This window comes from Vespula vulgaris, chromosome 2, assembly GCF_905475345.1.
Source record: "Vespula vulgaris chromosome 2, iyVesVulg1.1, whole genome shotgun sequence".
NCBI lineage: Eukaryota > Metazoa > Arthropoda > Insecta > Hymenoptera > Vespidae > Vespula > Vespula vulgaris.
The window spans coordinates 4,089,570-4,111,018 of record NC_066587.1 but is presented as its reverse complement, the minus strand read 5'-3'; the positions used below and the strand labels follow the sequence as shown (position 1 = coordinate 4,111,018).

General features: G+C 34.8%; 1 protein-coding gene and 1 long non-coding RNA gene across 7 annotated transcripts in view; one reads left to right on the top strand and one right to left on the bottom strand.

Moving 5' to 3' along the window:
• The window catches only part of LOC127072530 (serine/threonine-protein kinase tricornered), a 94,544-nt gene that overhangs the window by 5,385 nt on the left and 67,710 nt on the right, over window positions 1–21,449 (bottom strand). Inside the window, exon 1 of one of the 6 annotated variants that reach the window (XM_051012995.1) lies at window positions 17,961–18,217. The exons of 4 other annotated variants lie outside the window; for them this stretch is intronic. Coding sequence is in view for 1 of the 2 variants with exons in the window: in XM_051012994.1 (XP_050868951.1) it covers window positions 17,650–17,710 (61 nt within the window). In the remaining variant the exon portion in view is untranslated. Of the gene's footprint in view, window positions 1–17,649; window positions 17,729–17,960; window positions 18,218–21,449 lie in introns of those variants that run through there. One more of the 6 variants, XM_051012994.1, reaches the window with a different exon arrangement.
• Window positions 18,222–18,702, top strand: LOC127072549 (uncharacterized). The gene is made up of 2 exons (XR_007785522.1): window positions 18,222–18,455; window positions 18,588–18,702. It is a non-coding gene; the product is annotated as an uncharacterized LOC127072549 (long non-coding RNA).

Genomic DNA, 21,449 nt, shown 5'->3' with positions numbered 1-21,449 from the left:
GAATCGGTCGAGACTACACGAGCGAGCGGTGCCTTCGAAAATGAAGTTGCGTATTACTCGTCATGAGTAATGGAGGGCCTCGGCCTTTAAAGAAAAAGAAAAAGACAAAAAAGAAAAAAGAAAGAAAGAAAAAAGACAACGTGGGAGTGCTACGTTAAGTGCCTCTTACGATAATTACCGAAGAAACTTATCCTCATATACATTGACACTGAGCTCCAAGTATCGACTATTATCGCAATATTTACAAGTACATGTAAAAAAAATCGTATTTTTCGTTCTTGTTTTTTTTTCGAAATCGATTTTTTTTTGAAAGTATAACTTGTAAAAAATACCAAATATAAAAGATATCAACCAGGGATGATTTAATGTCTTTTTTTATTATATTACGAGAAGAATTATATAATGTAAAATAGTTTTAATATTATATACTTGTATTGCAATTTTTATATTTAGTATAATAGAACAAGTATTGATATAATATAATATATTGCATTATATTAAAGTATACTATATTATATTAGCGATATAATATAATATATTACATTATATTATATATACTACATTAAATTAGTATAATATACTAAATATTAATTACATTTACGAAACATAAAAAATTTATAGTATTAATTAATGAGTGATCTTGCGGAGCGAAGATTTAAAAAAAGGAGAAGGGTCACACAGTCCTGCGTCATCAAAGTTATATGCCGTTATAAAGGGTTAATAAAATTAAAATGAATTTGCCAAGAATAATTTTACTAAGAAAAAAGAAAAAAAGGAAAAAGAAAAAGAGAGAAAACGATAAAAAATCACCCGAAGAAAAGCAATAAAAACAATTCTTTATATAATAAATTTTTCTTTTTCTATTCGAAAAACGATAGAAAATGAAAGAAAGTTTCTTGCTCTTGCAATTAACTTGAAATTACACATTATATTAATGCTCGAACGTCTGTAACGATGAAACTAATTAAACAAAGATATTTTATTTTAGAACGGAATTACACCTGCGTATTCTATTGCATACAATCGTTTTGTCTAACAAGACTCTCCTGGCAGTTTCGAGGTCATTTTATGTTGTCATCCTATGAATCAGTCTTACGCAATTACGAAGATGAGCGAATAGGTTTCATCGCGAAGATTTACCCGATCGAGCTTTCGAGATTGATTGAAGAATACTATCTATAACTTTCACATGTTGTCTGTTTCTAATCAAATTAGAAATACTTTTCGAGATCCTTCTCATTCTGCGATTCTTAAATTTTTTCTTATTGGAAATGAATGTAGTCATTCAACGTTTAACGTTCGGTGTATCGCTAAAAATAATGATTGTAGTCATTGAACGTTTAACGCTCGTTGTATACCAAAGATAACTATAGTCATCTCAACAAAATTTTCCATGTATTAGCACGATCGTTAAAGTTCTGATCAAATCATCTATTTAATCAGTATTTTTAAACGGATAAGTATATAAAATAAATGCAATTAGTATACTTATAATATAATTTACGCAATCCTGATACTTAATTATTTATATTAATTAAAATATTCATATATATCGATTATTTATTTTACAATATACTCATCCTTAATTGATACAAATACCGATCAAATAAATCGAAATGAACATTTTCTGTTTTGGGGGTTGATATATGATTATTGTAAAATACGTGCAATAAAAAATTTACGTGCAAATTTTTCATATATATATATATATATATATATACATATATATATATATGTATATATATATATATATATATATATATATATTAATAAATAATTGTTATCTTAAAAGAAATCAAGAAAAAATGCACGTGCCCGAAACAAGAATTATCGTAACCTCTAACAATGGATTAAGAATTCTAAATGCACTTATTATATACATATCAATATTTTCATGACAATAAAACTTGATGTACTATTCATTCATAATTCGTTCTATATTAATTTGATTACAGCTTCAACGAGAAGTAATAACACAATAATTAACACAATGTGTGATGTAATTTGGTTGTTGATAAAAAAGTTTCAACGTTTATTTCGCGTGATGCGATCATAGTTTTGGTTTAAAAATAAATAAAAACGTTTAAATATTAATTATACATACATACATACATACATACACACACACACACACACACACACACACACAATATATAATTATTTAAATTTAGCCATTTTGTATGTGTTTGCGTGTGTATGTCTTGAGGAAAAATATGTTTCAAATTTATTGTTCGTTCGCTAGCGCACATCGTGTCCTCGACCATATACGGCAAAATGGAAATTAGGTCTTGCAAAAAGAGAGAGAGAAGTAGAGGGAGAGGAAAGCAGCATGCGTATCGCGATTCGTTGTCCATCGCGCCATTTCGAAAGCATTTCATTACCTTGTCTATATAACATTATTGTAAGATAAGGAAGGAGTTACATACGAACGATATTCTATGTATATATGTATCTACGTGCATTTATGTATATACGTATAATATATATATATATATATATATATATATATATATATATATACACATACATACATACATACATATATATATATAGGCACGTACATATTTTTATTCGATCCGTTAAAGGAAATTAAGAGAACGCGTTGGTCGCAATCGTTAGAATGTAATAACGTTCGTTTAACCTATCCTTTTCTCTTTACCTTGACCACTCGATCTTTTACGAACGTAAAATAAAATATAAAAAGGAAGGGAAAAATGTTTTACGGTTTCATAGGGGATTTTATTTTTATTTTCTTTTCATTTTCTCTCTCTCTCTCTCTCTCTTCTTTCTTTTTTTTATTTAATTTATTTTTTATTTTTTATTTTTATATCCTTTTTTGTAATTCGTATGTGTCGCGTCGATTCTTTGATCACAATATAAATTTTTACAAGGTCATTTTGAAGTAATCTTGGAAGCCTTAGAATGTTAATCTTTCTTTCTCTCTCTCTCTCTCTCTCTTTCTCGTTTCTATGGCAAAGAGAGTCATTCGTGTCTCACCGAGAACAATTAATCCTCAGACTTTGTCACGAATAAAAGGAACAAAAATGGGATAAAAAGAAAAAAAGACGAAAAAGAAGGAAAATGGAAAAGAAAAGATGAGGGTTGAATAATGGAAAAAGAAAAAAATTAGTGATAAGAAAAGTCTCTTTCTATCTATCTCTTTAAATTTTGCTCCATTTTTATCGAAGAACAAGTCACTCCGAGAGACGCAATAACGAAAGAAAAGACTCCCTCCTCTCCTTCATCCCTTTCTTCTCTTCATCTTCGTATATATTCCGTATGAGGAGACATCGAAGAGCATGAGATTAAATGTCCCTTTACGAATCGATACAGGACTACACACGTATGCGTGTATACGTGTCGGTCTATATATTGGTGACTCTATTTAATCGGGCAAGGAAGAAGGTTCGTGCGGTAATGAAGTGACGTCAGCCGCGAAAGGAGATTAATCATGCTTGCTAAATCGATCACTGTGCGATGTCGCACAAAGACATCGTCCATTAACGTGTGTTCCTGAAAAATCGTCGATAGAAATTTTTTTTATTGAAGAGGAGCAAATTGTAGGAAGACAAAAAATGGAAGAGAGAGAGAGATCTTATTTTTTCTCGTACCCTTCTTTTCTTATTTTTTTATTTTATTTTATCTACTTCTTGTTCGTTTCTTTCTTCTTTTTTGTTTGTTTGTTTGTTTTTTTTTTTTTTTTTTTTTAATAAAAGATTCAACGATGAAAATTTTATATAATCCATAGAGGAAGAAAAATCAAAAAAAAAAAAAAAGAAAGAAAAGAGGATACGACACGCTCTTCAACACGAGAGTTAAATCGCACGTGCCAGCCTACTTGTTTGTGGCATTAAGGATCTCACAATTAACGCTTACGGTATCTCTCTCTTTCTCTGTCTTCCTTTCTTTCTTCTTTTCTTTCACCTCTCCTCACTCCTGTTCTTCCTCGTTGCGCTCTACGTGCATGAGTACAGTTATGATTACCAAGCGCTGATCTCCAGATAGTAATCGACATAAAAAGATAAATATCGAGCTCCTCGATCCTTATTTCGAAGAAAATTACATACTTGACAATTTTTTTTTCTTCTTCAGAGGTAATTGTTTCTTCTTTATTAATGTCAAAAGGAGAGTTCATTTATTGATTGTTCAGTAAAAAAAAAAAAAAAATTGCCATTTTCTTTTTCATCGTTAATAGAAAAACGACTCAATTCATATGCGAGAAACATAGACAGTATTTATAGGGTAGGCCAAAAGTCCTTAGGTCCTTAGGTGATCTTAAAATTCAATTACTCTGTGTTCTCGATAATTTTCAGAGTAATTTTTCTTTTTTTCCTTTAACAGATTGCAAAACTTTTTTTTTACTATTTGAAAAATAAAGATCAGTCTAAACGATATGAAAAAAGAGTGAGCAATCTTTGGAATTACTTGAAGATCTTTTTACTCGCCTAGGAACTTTTGTTCTATCTAGTAAAACAAAAAGTCGTACAAAAAAAGTTATTTAAAAAAACTTATTCGCAAAACACCGTCGATCGTGTGTGAGGTATAAGAACGAAACGACGAAAGAAAAAAATAAGAAGAAATTAAAAGAAGTGAAAATAAAAGACAAAAAAGAGAGACAAGGAAAAAAATCCAGTATTAGCACAGGCAAACACATTTATCGAATTCGTGGTAGCAAAAGAAGGAAAAAATTAACCCTCGCAACCAAATAAATCAACTACCCTCTAATTGACCTTTACGAGTCTTTTCGCGTCGACATTTTTTGTTACCTTTTCTTCTTTTCTTTTTTCTTCTTTTTCCTTTTATTCGAACAAAAAGCACTACTACAATGAGACTTCGCCGACTGTGGGGAAAGTAACAAGAAACTTGTTTCGCGTTTTAACTGTTACAACATGGTTTCTTACATAAATAAAATCCAAGGACGTGACAAAGATCGCAACGTGCATATTCGCTGGACAAAGAAGGAAGGAATTATATCGGCTATATCTTTGGTCTTCCTTCTTTGTCTCGCTCAAATGTATGTACATGTAAGTAATACACACATACACACACACATACAACTTCGTTGGTGAACCTTTTCTTCCTAGGGCTTCGCTACTCGTCGACATTCGTTACGTAATAAACTATTACGTAGAGGAAGAAGGGTAGAAGGAAGAAGACTGAAGTAAGGACGTCGTGTGAAAGGGATCAGTTAAAAAGGGTTGAAGCGCGAAGAAAAGCTACACGAGAGAGAGAAAGAGAGAGAGAGAGAGAGAGAGATGCATTAAAAATGATCTTATACACCTTTCTCAATGAATCATATAAGCTGAATTTTAAATCAGCTGGAAGAAGCTACTACGAGTTTTATAATAATTAATCATAAATGTTAATTACATGTGTGATAAATAAAACATAACGCACAACTGAAATTGCAATGAAATCTACGCAAGTAATCCTGCTAGCTGCGTTTCTAATTTTTCTCTTTTTCTTTTTTTTTATATAGGGTTTTTTGAATTTCGATATCTCCGTAACGTTCATAAACATTTTTGATAATAAAGAACCATCTTATAAAAATATAAAAATTATGGGACTTGTTGAAAAGATATCTTTCGATATGTCGGACAAACATGATGTAACAGATATACGTATGTATTTTTCAAACGAATAGAAGATTAATATTGTCAATTGGAACGATTTATCCTTATAAATTATCTATTACCTCTTTATTTTCACATAAAGATAATAAAATAGAAGAGAACCACTAGAACGTTATCTATCACGTTACGCTTTCACTTACGATTTTTCGATCGCAATCGAATAGATATTGTAAAATGTAATTTTCCCTATGGAGTAACAAGATCATCGAATCGTTTCTAACACGCTCGAATGACGATAAGGATTAAGTAATCTTTTATTTAACCGTATCAACGGGGATACCAGTTAACCTCAAAGTACATTTATACTCATCTGGGTCCTTGGCCCAAAGGTTTCGGACCAGTGAGCACAGCATGCATCTCCTATCTTTCTATCTATCTCTATCTCTATCTCTGTTTCTCTCTCTCTCTCTCTCTCTCTCTGTCTGTCTGTCTGTCTGTCTGTCTATTTGTCTGTCTCTTTCTCTTTCGATCTATCTCCTCTTAGTCTCTTTGGGTCTCACCGAATCTCTGATTCTGCGTCCTGTTCAGAACGTTGTGCTCTAAATCTCACAAGACCGAGGCTAAACAGTAGCACAAGCAAAGCCCCGTCTCGTCACACACGGTGAAACTCGGAAACATGAGGAACGTTGTTAGTTCATACATAAGCGAGATACCAACGTCAAACGATTCTCGAATTTAATTGACCTTAATTAATTTCGATCGTGGATCTTAATTAATCGGAAATTAATTTCGACTACAAAGACGTCTACGATGACCTAAACTATACATACATACATGCTCACATACATACATATATATATATATATAAAAGAAATATCACGATTTAGCGAAATTGCTCAGTTAAAAAAAAAACTTACGAACGGATAGAGAGAAAGAAGAAAAAAGAAAAGAACAAGAAAAAGTAAATAAATAAAATTTTTAAGTAAATAAATAAAAAGAAGAAGGAAAAAAAGCAAGAGAGAAAATGGTGAACGAGGCGAAATAGAAAAACGGAAGGGGCATCGATGCGAGTAATCACTCGACTTTCCTCTTCCTCTAACGGCACCCTCTCGATCCCCGCTCGCTATTATTTTTTCTGCCCGACCAACCGACGGACCGATTCAGGCGTTCGCTCTCGCGTTGGCTTTCATTTCTTTCTTTCTTTCTTCTTTCTCTCTCTTTCTCTCTCTTTCTCTCTCTCTTTGAAGCCATATCTGATAAAAACAGCCGTGAGAGAATCGTCGTTTCCGGCTCGGAAGTGATTTCGCCGGCTTGTCAAACCACGAAGCCGGCCGCAGAGAAATGAAAGAGTCTCGGACTTTTAACGACTCGATTCGATTCTCCAACAACCGTTGCACCCACCCCCTGTCCTTCCCTCTCTACTACATTCTACTACCCTTCTTTCATCACCTTTCGATTATCGATCGTCGTCTCCCATCGATACGTTTACGATCCTTTTAACGAATCAACATCTCTGGTACCAATCGAAACTAGTTTTCTCTTATCACCTTTCTTCTTTTTTTCTTTCTCTCTTTTTCTCTCTCTCTTTCTAAGTATATCTAGACTAGAAATACGATAGTATTAAAAAAAAAGAGAGAGAGAGAGAGAGGGAAGAAGAACAAAAGAAGAAAAAGAAATTAATGAGCAATTCTCAAAAACAAATCACGCGGAATAACGTCGAGAAGAGGTGAAAGTTTGGCGAAGAAAGAGAAAAGCGATGATGAAGAAGAAGGAGAAGAAGAAGAAGATAGAAAACGTAGTAATAATGATAATAGAAAAAAAGAAGAATTTATGTATCGCAAAAAAGTTCGAAAGCTGTTCCTTTTCACGTTGTCGTTGTCGTCATCGTCGTCTTCTCAACAACCGTCTCGTTTTCCTAACGCGAGAGGAGAATAATGGTGGTTGTTTGGTTTTTTCTTTTTCTTTTTTTATTGTTCTTTCGGGCTAAAAGTGGTAGAGAAGAAAGAAGAAGAGGAAGTTAAAAAAAAGAAAAAAAGAGGCAGAAGTAGTAGGAGTAGTAGAAAATCGTGAAAAATAAGAGGAAGAGAGAGAGAGAGAACGAGCGAGTAGTGAGAATTTCGAGGAGCGTGAGGAAAGAAAAACACTCGTCGCGATACGTAAGAAACCCATACCGACAATGAGCCGAAATAATATCCCGAGAGAAGAAAAATACGCTCAGAACGTTCGCTTTCACCTGAAACGCGCGAATACGCCCACGTGAACATATTCTCGCTCGCACACATGCATAAACATACGTATGCATGTAGTGTATACGTAAATAATATGTAAGAATGTATATACACGTTCGTAAGCTCATACGTATTATCCATCTACGAATGTATATACACAGAAAGAATACATATATACATATATATGTATATATAATGTATTTTATATACACACATACATACATACATGTATATATACATATATAATATATATATGTATAAATATGTGTGTGTAATATATATTAATGCATGTAGACATAGGTTAGGAGAACGTGCTTGTTAGATGGAAAGGAAAGATATACAATATCTTTTAACGTGTTGCCGTAAAGTACGCAAGGAGTAACCTACCGGATCGATCCGCTAAGATTTCAGCGAGTACACACCCACTCGCGAGTAAAGACCATTACTAAATGTTACTCATCTAACGAGCCGTGGATGGCTTTTCCAAGATACACTGGCGCTCCTCGTTTACATAAGTTTCCACGTTAAAAGCTATTTTAAAGAGCCAAACGCACGGCCCAAACGTTCGTATTCTCCTACGATCGTGAATATTATATCTCGTTCCATTTTGCTTTTCTTCTGTCGTTCTTTTCCTTTCTTTCTTTCTTTTTTATTAAATCTTTCTCTTTTTCTTCTATTATCAAACATAAGGGAGAATGCGCGGTACTAACAAGTGCACGCACGGTTTAATTCGTTTTAAATTCGTAAATCCAAATAAAAATTTATGAGAAAATTTAAAACGAGCCTATTAGCATCAAGACAATAATTAACAATAATGGAATTAGATTTAAATTAGAAAGATCGAGGGAGAAGAAGAGAGACAAATTTTGATCAATATCTCCGGAAAATAAATTAATATATATGTATATATAAAGGAAGAAAAAGGAAGAGAATATTAGAAGAAATTCGAACGAGCGTGTTTATGAATCGACGAGCTTTCTCTTTTTAACTCGGAAGACAAGGATAGAAAGAGGGATGAGGGAGGATGAAAGATAGATAAATAGATAGATAGATAGGGAGGGAGAGAGTGAGTGAGTCAGTGAAAGAGAGAGAGAGAGAGGGAGAGAGAAAGAGAGAGAGAGAGAGAGAGAGAGAGAGAGAGAGAGAGATGGTCGACGAGAACGTCTCTAAATTATGCAACGAAGCTGCGCCTCGCTGCAAGCGCGCATAGCTTTGCAAAACGTCCTCTCGTGGCGACGTTGCGGTAAATGCGTGTCCGTGTCTGTCTCTTTGCACGTGTGTGTGCATTTGTGTGTGTGTGTGTGTTCAAGTATATATGTGAGGGGACGAAGTGATATTCTCTCGGTCGCATAAACGAGCCTGTAATTGGATCTAGCCCGTTTCTATCGACCGACAACGCACCGCATACGAAAATAGACGCTCTCCTTCGTCTAACGGTCTTGCTAATTCGCAAATCTTCGAAAAAGAATAATTACTTCGGAAGATAAAAGAACATCTATACTGTTATAATAACAGTACAATATAACGATTCAAATAATTGCAACAATTTCATATTTTCAATGACTTGCAACATTTCTTTTTCTTTCTCTCTTTTTTTTTTTTTGTAAATTTGTTTTATGATCGGACTTGTTAATTGGATAATAAACAATATCGATAAAAAATACTAATTATGCAATAATAAATAAATACTAATGATAATAATTCTCTTATTAGAGCAGAGAAATTGAAAAAAAGAAAAATGATAATTTCTACAATTATGTAGTATAGTATCTAAAAGTATTAATAAATAAACGCGACAAAATATACTGATAATAATAATTCTATTATTACAGTATAATATTCAAAAATACTAATAATAATACGGTAATAAATAAAGTCAATAAGAACAATAAAATCAATAATAGTTCTATAATGTTTGTATAAAGTTAGTAATAATTTCAGGTAAACTGTATAATTTTCAACTTTAATCCTCGATGCGTTTAAATATTTTGAAAACAGTTAATGTACAATTATTTATTCGTACGATATTATTTGTCATACGATGAATTTATTAATTAACAAAACATGAAACAGGGGATTTATCCCTTATGGAATTGGTTGTATTCAAACGTTTGTACATATAAAAGATAAAAGAAGAGAGAAATATAAAGCATACGAATTGATTATACGAGTGATTCGAAAGATGTAACTTTAATTACCGTTATTCGAAATTACTCGGGAGAGTGCAATATGTACTGGGATTTACCTCGAATCAAATGATCGTTCTAATTATTACTTCCTCAATCTATCCTTCTCTCTCTCTCTCTCTTTCTCTCTCTCTCTCTCTCTCTCTCTTTCACTCTCTCACTCTCTCTCTCTGTTCCTATGAATCAAGAAACTATCAAAATCACAACCATATTCTAAACATTTCATTTCGTCTTCTTTTTTAATCTTCAAATGATCTACAAGATTACAAACGATCAAAACGAACATATGATTATATATATATATATATATATATATATATATATATATATATCAATTCGATCATATTCAATTCGTTTATTTATAACTAATCAACTTTTACAGATATTCATTCGTATGTTTTAACTGGCAGGAACGAATTTACGTAACCATTTGTGTAACTCGTTTGAAAACTGGAAAGGATAAGAGAAAGAGGTACGAATGGAGGCAAGGGAAAAAAGAAAAGAATAAGAAAAAAAGAAAAGAAAAAGAAGAAAAAATAATGAAAGGGATCCGAGCCGTATCGTATCCGTCTCTATGAACTTCGTCTCTAGAAATCGTGTGAAAGTGAAAACACCGATTGCATCGTACTACGAGTATCTCATTTAAGGAAGAGAGAGGGGGGGGAGAAAAAGATAGAAATGTAGACGGTGAACGGAAATTGCCTCCTTTGTAAAAGAGCGGGAAGAATCAAACAAAATCGATTAATGAACTCAACAATATATATATATATACACATATATATATAAGCTGCTTATATGATATTCATTATATAAAAAAAGAATTATTGAATGTAACTAAAAATAATTCAGATTATATACTTATTCGATTGTTGTCAATTAATACATATTTTTTGTATTTTATATATATATACTTCAAATATGAATTTTTTATCAATATAATATATTTATAACGAACAGAGTATATTCGAAGCTTGTTTTTTTGAATGGAGGAAAAAAAAAAGTAAGAGAGTATATATATATATATACACATATATATATTCATATATAGATACATATATGATCTTGTAATAAACGAATAAAAAAAACAGTCTGAACGTTTTATAATGAGTCATTAGACGATGGCGATTAAAGTGTCGCGAAGACAGAAAATCAGTAATTATCTCTGACTCATAAATGTTACAATTACAATATTTTAACGTTAACGAACGTACGTGCATAAGCACGTACCATTCATACGGATATATAATATATAAACATGCATATTATATATCTTTTTTTACGCCGAGAGATTGAAAACAGAAAAGAGTCTAATTTCGTCAAAATCGATAATACCTGACGGTTATCGATCGATCGTATCGTAAGTATGTAACCATAGGAACTCTTTCGTAGGTTTTTATTACACGTATCATTGCCCTTATCAAAAAAAAAAAAAAAAAAAAAGAACTAATAGGTTGGGCCCTTATCAAAAAGCGGAATGGCTCGACTACTCGCTATCGTTAAAGATTATTGCGGTTTGACAAGGGAATAAATAAAATGCGTGCGATAATCGCGTGAGTTTTTAACAAGCGTCCTTGAAACTCTTCCGGCTTATGTTAAACGGAAAAGGAAGAGAAAGAAAAAAACAAGGAAAAAATAAATAAATAAATCAATTAATGAATAAATAAAGATCAGAATAGACGAACGATGAATAATCATGTAAATGTATGATAAATTAATAAATTTTGTAACAATGGGTAAAAGTAAAATCGATATAATTATTGAAAAGAATTTTAACGGAAGCCAGAGAAATCGTCGTACATAAATGTAAGTACGTTTCATGGCGTGCAACTCGATTTCCATTTTTGTCACGACAGGCACGCGTTTGAAGTAGCCATCTAATCGCGTGCACTTTCCTCCGAGGATCTAATCACGGTGATGATCGAGAGAGCGCTTTCCATTAAGGCGTAGCCCTCTTGTGAAAAGTCAACGTCGATCGTTAAAACGAACTTTCGATTCTTTGCTCTCGGCTCTCTCTCTCTCTCTCTCTCTCTCTCTCTCTCTCTCTCTCTCTCTCTCTCTCTCTCTCTTTCTTTCTCGCGCGCGCGCGCGTGGTCAGAGAAAGAGAATTAGAAATTTATCTAATCCAAACGACGTATTCTTCATTTCTTTTTCTTTTATTCGTTTCTTTCTTTTAACATTTCTTTTACATTTAACAAAAGGACAAATTTTAGCTTGTAAAAGATAAACATTACGATATTATTACGATTATATGTTAAATAATCGATATAAATAAATATATAGATGGATAAATCGTTCTTTCGATTTTTATAGATCTATGGATCTTCCAAGTACTCTTTGAAAAGACGAAGGTCAGGATCAATTTTAAAGAACATCTTTTATAGCTCCCTTCTTCGGAAAAGGTCTCGGAGGTATTCCTGGCCGATGTTTGACTTTCTCACGGCTAGCGGAATCATCGCAAAAAGTCGGGACTGAGACGGATAATACCTTGAGAACGATTTCGACGATGTTCGCGAGAGATTAGTTTGGTGAAATAACAGGACGACGAGTACGACCTTTTTCTTCTTTCTTCTTATTTTTCTACAAACATTTCAGCTCAAGTAAAAAGGAAAAAAAAATTTTATAAAGAAGAAAAGAAAAAAATAATTATTCGATCATCGAATAATAATATCGTTCATCCTATTTCGTTATCGATCATGAACAAATATTTTTACATAATCGCATATGTTCGAGAAAAGCAAGAAAAAAAAAGAAGAAGAAAAAAACAGTTACGTGTGAGAAGTAATTCATATGTGCTTGAAACGTTTCTTATTAGAATCGTTATTAGGAAAGGACCGGTCGAAGTGAATTTTCGAGTGAATTTTTTCGCTAACCGCTCGTTTGGACTCGTCAAACAAGTTTGAACGATCACGTATGTGAAAGACTTGTGAAAAATCTGGTTTCTCTGTGAATTATTTTCACGGTCAGGTTCGTCATGGAGAACACGAAAGAAGAAAACACATTGCGAAACCGTATGAGGTGGCTTGTTTGGAATAAAACGAATTAGGTCGGCATTGTCTGCTACGTTACCTTTAACGTATTATGTAAGAATGTTATTTATTTAGATAACTCTTTGTACTGCAACTACCAGGCATCACTGACACACATTATTTATTTATAGTCGTGCTAATAACAACGAATTAATTTAAGTAATGCCGTTAGATTGATCTTTACACGTGTTCTTAATAAATAAATAAAAATAAATAATGATTAAAAAAAAAAAAAAGAAAAAAGGTATCACTAAATTTTTTTCAAAGTAGATTTCATATTTAGATAAATATCATCTGACGATTATTGGGAATGACTACCTATTGACAAAGAAAAAAAAATAATAATAAATAAATAAATAAAAAAGAAAAATGGGTCGAGTATAAAGGGTTAATAATAATACACGGCGTGTGCAGTAGCGGCGTGCAATAAATTTTCTTTCTCGTATCGCGCCGGATAAATCTTTTCGAGTTAAGCGACATGATAGTAGTGTGGGTCTCTCTGTTCGTGACCACGAGAACATTTACGAGGTGATTTCGAAGAAAATTCCTACCAATCATTGCCAAAGTTCTACGCGGAACGTCAACAATCGTAGAGGTCGTAATGTCACTTTCCACTTCTGTGCAAGACTCTTCTTAAATGTATCAATGTGAAAAGTGGTCGATTAAGTCGCTAGATAACGTTATTTTCTTTTATATACATACATACATGCACATATATATATATATATATATATATATATATATATATATATAGGTCGAGTGTGAGCAGATAATAACTTGGAACTCGAGTAGAATCGAATCGATTTGAAGAATAAGAGAAGAATGAGGAGGACGGTCTGGAGAAAGAAAAAAAAAAGAAAAGAAAAACAAAAAAGAAAAAAGAAAAATAAGAGAGAGAAAAAAAGAAGTGTTTTTCCAGAGGAGGAAAAGCAGCGTCGGAGTAACCTTCGCGAGCGCGTCAATCCAGATCCGAACGTTATTTGGGTCAAAGGAGGGTCGGGAGTCGGCCCGGTTTTCTCTCCCTTTCGCAACTCACCGAGAGAGCTCTACCACCCGGATCTTATTATTTCTAGTACGATGAAAATGTCCTCTCGTAACGGTTGATGATCGATTTCCACGCTTGGAAAAAAGGAAATTACTCGATAAAGATAAAATATAAAAGTATTCTTTAAATTTCGAATTAAATTTTATATCAGTTAAGGAACATCGTATGTATCTATTATATTAATATCTATCTATTATATTAAGTATTTAAATACTAACTGTTTTACCGACCGAACGACAGACCGACCGACCGACCGAGAAAACAAATTTATGTTGGTAGACGAAGGAAAAGTAACTAGGCGCGATCGAGCGAAGTCTATCCAAGGAAGGATCAATGACCTTTCCTCAGGTATATACTCTGACGGTGTTAGGCTAACGTTCAAAGCTGAACGAGAGTTAGATCGTATCGAAGATTTTCCCAACGGACCGACCGACCTCTTCCTCTTTCTCCTCCTCGTCGTCATCGTCGTCGTCGTCGTCGTCGTCGTCGTCGTCGTCGTCGTCGTCGTCGTCGTCGTTGTCGGTTGCTTATAAAACAAAACTGGTAAAGCTAGTAAAAAGAAACTGGTCCGAGATCGTGAACCCTGACGAGGTCTCGAAAGAAAGGCGCGATCACAATGGCTGTCATGGAGTTTCTGTGCCATGGATACTCTGAGTGTGAGTCACATCGAATTACTCGGGTTCTCTTACTCTTTCTACTTCTCTTCTCTCTTTCTCTCTTCTTCTTCTTCCTCTCTTTTCTGCCTCCTCGCAATGTGCTCTTTCACCTACTAACGGATTTAAGGTCTCCAACCACGGCGACCGTTCCGTTGTGCCTCGCAACACGTTTCTAAGATCGAGAAACGCGAGCTTTGCTATACCACGCGATCTAGATCTCCTTGTTCTCTAATTTTTAACGATTATATATATATATGTATGTATGTATGTATGTATGTATGTATGTATGTATATATAGTGTGTGTTACTTTTCAAACAGTTGAAACCTTATTCAAATGTACTCCACGTAATACGAGAGAAATGTGGAAAATATGGAAATGCGAATGTAACGTGGTACGTGACGAGTTATAATTTATGTATTTAAAAACGTTGGAGAAAGGAAAGAGGAAGAAGAAGACGAGAAGATTAAAAAAATGAAAATAAAAATATAAAAAAAAACCAAAGAAAAAAGAAATAAATAAAAACCATACATGTTCGAACGCAACAACAAATATACGAAACTGAAAGAGCGTATACAATTTCTAATTCTGAATTCATGAAAACTCTACTCTAATTTTCTCTAACTTAAGCGATTATCATTCCATGAGTATGCATACGTGTCTTCTTTTATATCATCGGACGAGGTAATTTCACGAAACACGCCGGAACTATGAGGTTTCTGCTCGTGCTCGCACACAGGTACTGCCAAACGAGATTACATGCTCACCGAAAGAAATTAAGTTCACCGAAGAAAACATCGATACCTCTAAACTAACCCTACGTTACGAATAAAAAAAAAACAAAAAAGAAAATAAAGAAAACAACAAACATCCGAAATGTTAGAAAAGCAACAGTCGAATCTATAATATTTTTATCGGATATAATACTACTGATGCAGGTTTTATTGTTGGACTATTTTTCTTTTCTTTTTTTCTCTTTCGGATAAAATTTTAATAATATTTTTCAAGAGTACAGTAATATCAAAAGAAACATGAGACAGCCTATGTATTTTCTGCTCTACAAATTTCGATCTAATAATTTCCTTCGAGATAGATTGGAGAGGGTGGTGGTGAGGGTGGATAGAGAGAGTTAATGATATAGAAAAAAAATTATAAACGATCGAGCTATCCATAGTCGAGGATGGAAAGTACCATAATATATTAAGTGACACCTGCCAGTGTTAGCTTGCCAACGACGATATTGTTCGATTCGCGATATACTCTTCGGGATCTCTATATGTTCGTCTCTATCTCTCTTCTCTGTGTATTTGTGAAGCACGTTATTTCGGGTTTCTACAGTAACGTTCCTCGGACATAACACGCCACGTTGAATTTCAAATGGTATTCGGATATCACTAACTTGAAGAATTTCTTGCAGACATTACGAGAAATCTTGAAATTCCTTGAAGAAAGTAGATAGGTAAACCGACGATTTAATACAAATTGTTCAAGGTTTTCTCAAGGAGAACATTTTTTTTTCTACCTTGCCACATATTTTTTTTTTCTTTTTCTTTTTTTCTTAAACTTTCTTAAACAAACCCACCCCGATGCCATCCCTATCATTTTCTTACATTTTCCTACTCGACTTTTGTCCGATCGGAAACTATTTGAGAATCGTATTATCGACGGACGTAAGTTCGATAGCCTATAAAAAGAATCTCTGACCGGGCATCGAAATCGAAAATAGAATTGTCATGTGCACCTACTAGTGGGTACGTCGATAAAACGAAAGAACGATTATCCGAAATTCAAACGTATCTGCAAGTAATACATATAGAACGTATATGTATCTACATCGATCGTTAAAACCGATCTGATTCTTATGAAAACATTTTTCTACTAGAAAATTTTTACGATCGTTCGTACAACTTAATCGAATTAATTAGTTATCGGTCGGATATGTATCTACGAGATATTTACATATGTACGTATTACAATTAGATTTTGATAAAGATATTTATCTAATGGAAAACTTTCATCTGAATCATTAATTAATATCTCATTTAACTAATTTCTACTAAACGATCTAATCAATTGGACATTCATAAAATAAATAAATTTGTGGTCACAAAGATAGTTCAATCAGTACCATAGTAATTAGTATACAAAGAACTATATGGTTTGGAGAGCTCGATAGAGTATAACAGCAGAGCAAGACTCAAAGCGTTTCTCTAACGATGGTGGTCGAACAAAACCACGAATGGTTTGCCACTGTAGATGCAGGACGCGTTATTAGTTTAGCAACAAACTCAACTAACTTCTGTCTAATTCGATATGTCTCAATGACATCTCTCACGATCGTCCTAAAGAAGGACTCTCTTACGATTTTAAATGGTAATCAAGCTACATACGGTTACTCCTAATGCACATATTTTTCTCTTAACGAAGAAGAAAAAAGAAAAAATTAAAGAATAATAATAAACAAATCTTCAATGAAATCAAACGAAGGAAATTTTTTTCCCTTCCTTCTTTTAATTCAAGCTTTCATTAGAAAGTTCATTAGAAAATCATAAATCATGTCTTCGTTAGGAGCTTCACGTCCAAACGAAATCCCCCGCCCCTTTTCACTCACTCACTCATTCTCTCTCTCTTTCTCTCTCTCTCTCTGTACGGCAACAACATCCTTTGTGAATTTCCGTCACTAGTTACGTCATTATATATAGACACTAATTATAAAGTCACGCATCGTGTCTTTTTAACGCAATATTGTCGCACAAAACATTGAACAGAAAAAAAAAGAAAAAAGAGAGAGAGAGAGAGAGAGAGAGACAACCTCACCGAACGTTAACGACTAACTAAATGAAGATCAACGAGAAATGTTAGCACACACAATAGAAACGTCATAAGGTTCTCAAACTTCACTCAAAAAGACTTCTGTCATTTTTCTTTTTCCTTACGTTTTTCACCTAAACAATCCACTGACTTGGTTGCATTCTCCTCTTTCCTCCGTTTTTTCATTTAAACAATCCACTGTACGTGCACGATATATTTTTAAATAAAGAACAAGAAAAAAAAAGAATAAACAAACAAATAGATAAATAAGAAAATGAAAAATAATACGAAGAAATCAGTCCGGTGAACGATCAACGACGATTTATTATTATCCATCTTCTCCACGATAATTTTTCTCGAGGTTTACTTTCGTATCCCTGAAGAATACTCGAAAATAATCGAGATATTTATTGACGGTGCGTAAAGTTCGTCGTACCTTCGTTATCGTGGCCAGGATGCCTTTCCGTCGCGGTGCATCGTCCAGCTCGTCGTCTCGGTCAGCTGCGAGTACACCGTGCACGGCACTCTTTCCCTCCTCCTCCTCCACCACCTCTCTCTCCTCCTCAACGACCACTACCACTACCACTACCACTACCACTACCGCTACCACTACCACCACTACCGCTAGTACCACCACCACCTCCACCACACCAGTATCAGTACCAGTACCAGTACCAGTACCAGCACCACTACCACCACCACTAGACAGCAGCAGCAGCAGCAGCAGCACCAGCAGCAGCAGCAGCAGCAGCAGCACTACTACGTCCTACCTCCTCGCACCAAAGAGTATCCAATTTTAGCGGGTTGTCTCTGACAAAACGCCGACGACGACGAGTAGTATGCGCGTTCGGTCGGCCACTTTGCCCGAGGAGAGGACGTACGAAAAAAAGAGGGAGAGAGAGAGAGAGAGAGAAAAAAATAAAAATGGCCGGTAAGAAAAGAAGGACTTCGCGACTCGATGCACTTTAAAACGAAGAGTCTCTCGCACACGTGTTGACTATTTTTTTTTTGCCTTTCTCTCTCTCTCTCCCTCTATCTTATTTCAACGAACTCCTTCTCAAAGAATTCGAAACCTCGTCGATGGAGGAGAAGAGAACCGAACGACGTCCACTTTCCGTCTGCGACGACGAACGAGATAACCGAGACGAATCGGAAAAGGAGGAGGAGGAGGAGGAGGAGGAGGAGGAGGAGGAGGAGGAGGAGGAAGAGGTGGAGGACAAGAGAGAGGGAGGATAAAGGAGAGGAAAGGAAGGGGAAGGTGGAGGAGGACAAGGAAGAGAAAGGAAAGAAATGCGGTAGGCGTATCTCGTTCTTTCTTTCGCCTGCGCTTGGAAACAAGAGAATATGAGAAAGAGAGAGATAGAAAATACCGGACGATAATGGTAATGAGAGAGAAAGAGAGAGAGAGAGAGAGAGAGAGAGAGAGAGACGAGAGCCGATCTACCGAGAGAGACGCACAGAAAAAGAGATAAAAAAAAAGAAAAAGAGAAAGAGAAATAAAGATAAAGGTAAAGAAAAAGAGAAAGAAAAGAGAAACAAAGAGAGAGAGAGAAAGAAAAATGTGAAACGTGCCGCGCGAGTTCCAGCCGACGACTCCCGTTTTCTCGTCTCGTATCTCCTCTCTCTTTCTCTTCTAGGTCGCTAATACGGAGGTACGGAGAAAGATACGAGGGAGGGAAGAAGTAGAGAGGGGTGAACCGAAAGTGCGGCGACTCGTCACCTGATTGCAGCCGCCCGCGTGTGCGCCGTCTTCCTCTTTCTATCTCTTTCTATACCTCTCTCTCTCTCTCTCTCTCTCTCTCTCTCTCTGTCTCTCTTTCTCTATCTCTCTATCCTTTTCGCGGTCTTCGTTTTTTATCGCGACGGACGAGTCGTCTTCTGGGCGCTTCCATCTTTGACTCACGATATTTTTCTTTTTTTTCTCGAAATGTTTTCGTTCAACTTTCCCAATAGAAAAAAAAAAAGAAAATAGAGGGAAAGAAATGATAGAAACACTTATAATTCTTTATAAATGTATCATATGAATGATTAGGAAAACACTCCGAAGATGATTCATTGATAGATCACTACGACAACGACGCGCTTCGCGGTCCGTGATCGTCTGATTGTGAAACAAGAAAATCAGGAGAGACCGAGTGTATTCCTGGTGACCTAGCCGCCTTAGGCGCCAACGGTCGACCAATCGGAAACCTGCTTTTTCTCTCCTTCTCGCACGTCGACCAATCGCAAAGCTCTATACGCGCCCGCGCCACGATCGACGGAGCTCGCTTGATTGGTTCGTACTCTTGGATCATGCACTTCGTATATTTTTTTTTCTTTTTCTTTTTCTTTTTCTTTTTCTCTTTCTCTTTCTCATTTTCTCTTCTTCTCCTCCTTTTTCTTTCTTTTTGAGAAATTCAATTATTTAGATTCAATTTTTGCGCAACAACACATCGCATTCTTTCGCGTTACGATATTGTAATACCCTAATTATGGCGTTTCTTTGAAGGTGAAAAAATATCAGACAAGAAAAAGAAAAGAAAGAAAAAAATGTAGCAATATTCAGGAAAGAGAAAAGATTAGGTGATGCCAGAAGAGATCAAAGCGATTTAAACGAGGTTTCTTCGTGCTTCGAGAGTAGATTATTTTGTTAGTTTATCGAGAAAAAACGTCGATATCTTACGGGTTAGCATTATCGCCTTCGACTATAGATATTTCTTTTGAAATGTATAATTTGTGATAATAAATGTCGAATTTTCTATTACGCTCTGCGAATTTCTTTTTTCCCATTTTGTTTCTATACAATCTCTCCATTGTTACGTTCACGGTGTACATTTGACGTTGAGAGGCAAAAAAAAAATAAGCAGTTACAAAAAAATCGTATAAAATAAAAAAAGAAAAGAAGAAAAAAATCAAGTCCTTTCGAGTATGGCCACTTTTAAATTATTCGTTTGATCGAAGTTCCACGATCATCGATATTAAAATATTAATCTCGCGAAAACAAAAAAAGAAAAAAAAACAGAAAATAAAGAAAAAGGAAAAAGAAATAAAAAAAGTATGAAGTCACGAAGTGAAATTTAAGATACGTTCAGCGTTCGTTTCAATGTGTTTTTTCGCAGAAAAAGAGGGACCCCCATCGTGATAGATGCGTACACAGGTAGCACTTATTCTTTGAGAATGTATGTATACGTATACATATGTACCGTATAGGAGTACACGTGGGAATATTGATTCCGCCGCGTCAGCTGCTCGCGTTCGCTATCCCTCTCTCTCTCTCTCTCTCTCTCTCCCTCTCCCTCTCTCTCTCTCCCTCTCTCCCACCCTCTTTCGCTCGTTCTCATAGCAGCTCGTTTGCTCGCTCGCTGCGGCTTCGCTACCCTACCGCACTCTAACCTACATTCACGCGTTCTTCGACATTTCGGTACACGCTTACATACACACGAATGCCACGGATATACTTATTAGAATCCACGCATGCTATCTTCCTCGTGATTCACGACATATGCTCCTCCCCCGCCCACCCTCTTTCACTCTTTCCATTTCTCGAGAATTTCTCAGCTCCCGATGTAGATGGCACGATTGTGACGATTTTCAAACGCTTTTTCAATTTTTTTTTCTTTCTTTTTTTTTGTTTAATACAATAATTTTCACGCAAAAGATAAATACCAGCTGGCCTTATGACGAATTACGCAATTAAAAAAGAAAAGAGAGAAATTATAGACAAGAAAAAATTGTTCGTCCTTCGAAAGTGATTTTTTTTCCGATGGTGAAGAAATTAAAGTGGATAAAGAAAGAAAAAGAAACAAAAAAGGAAAAGATGAAAAAAGAATCAATTCTCTATAATGTAAACATTGCAGTCACGCATACTCATACATACGTATATACCTATATACATATTTCTTTATTTTTATTTCTAAAGTTTTATTTCGTTTTATCTCGTTGCCAA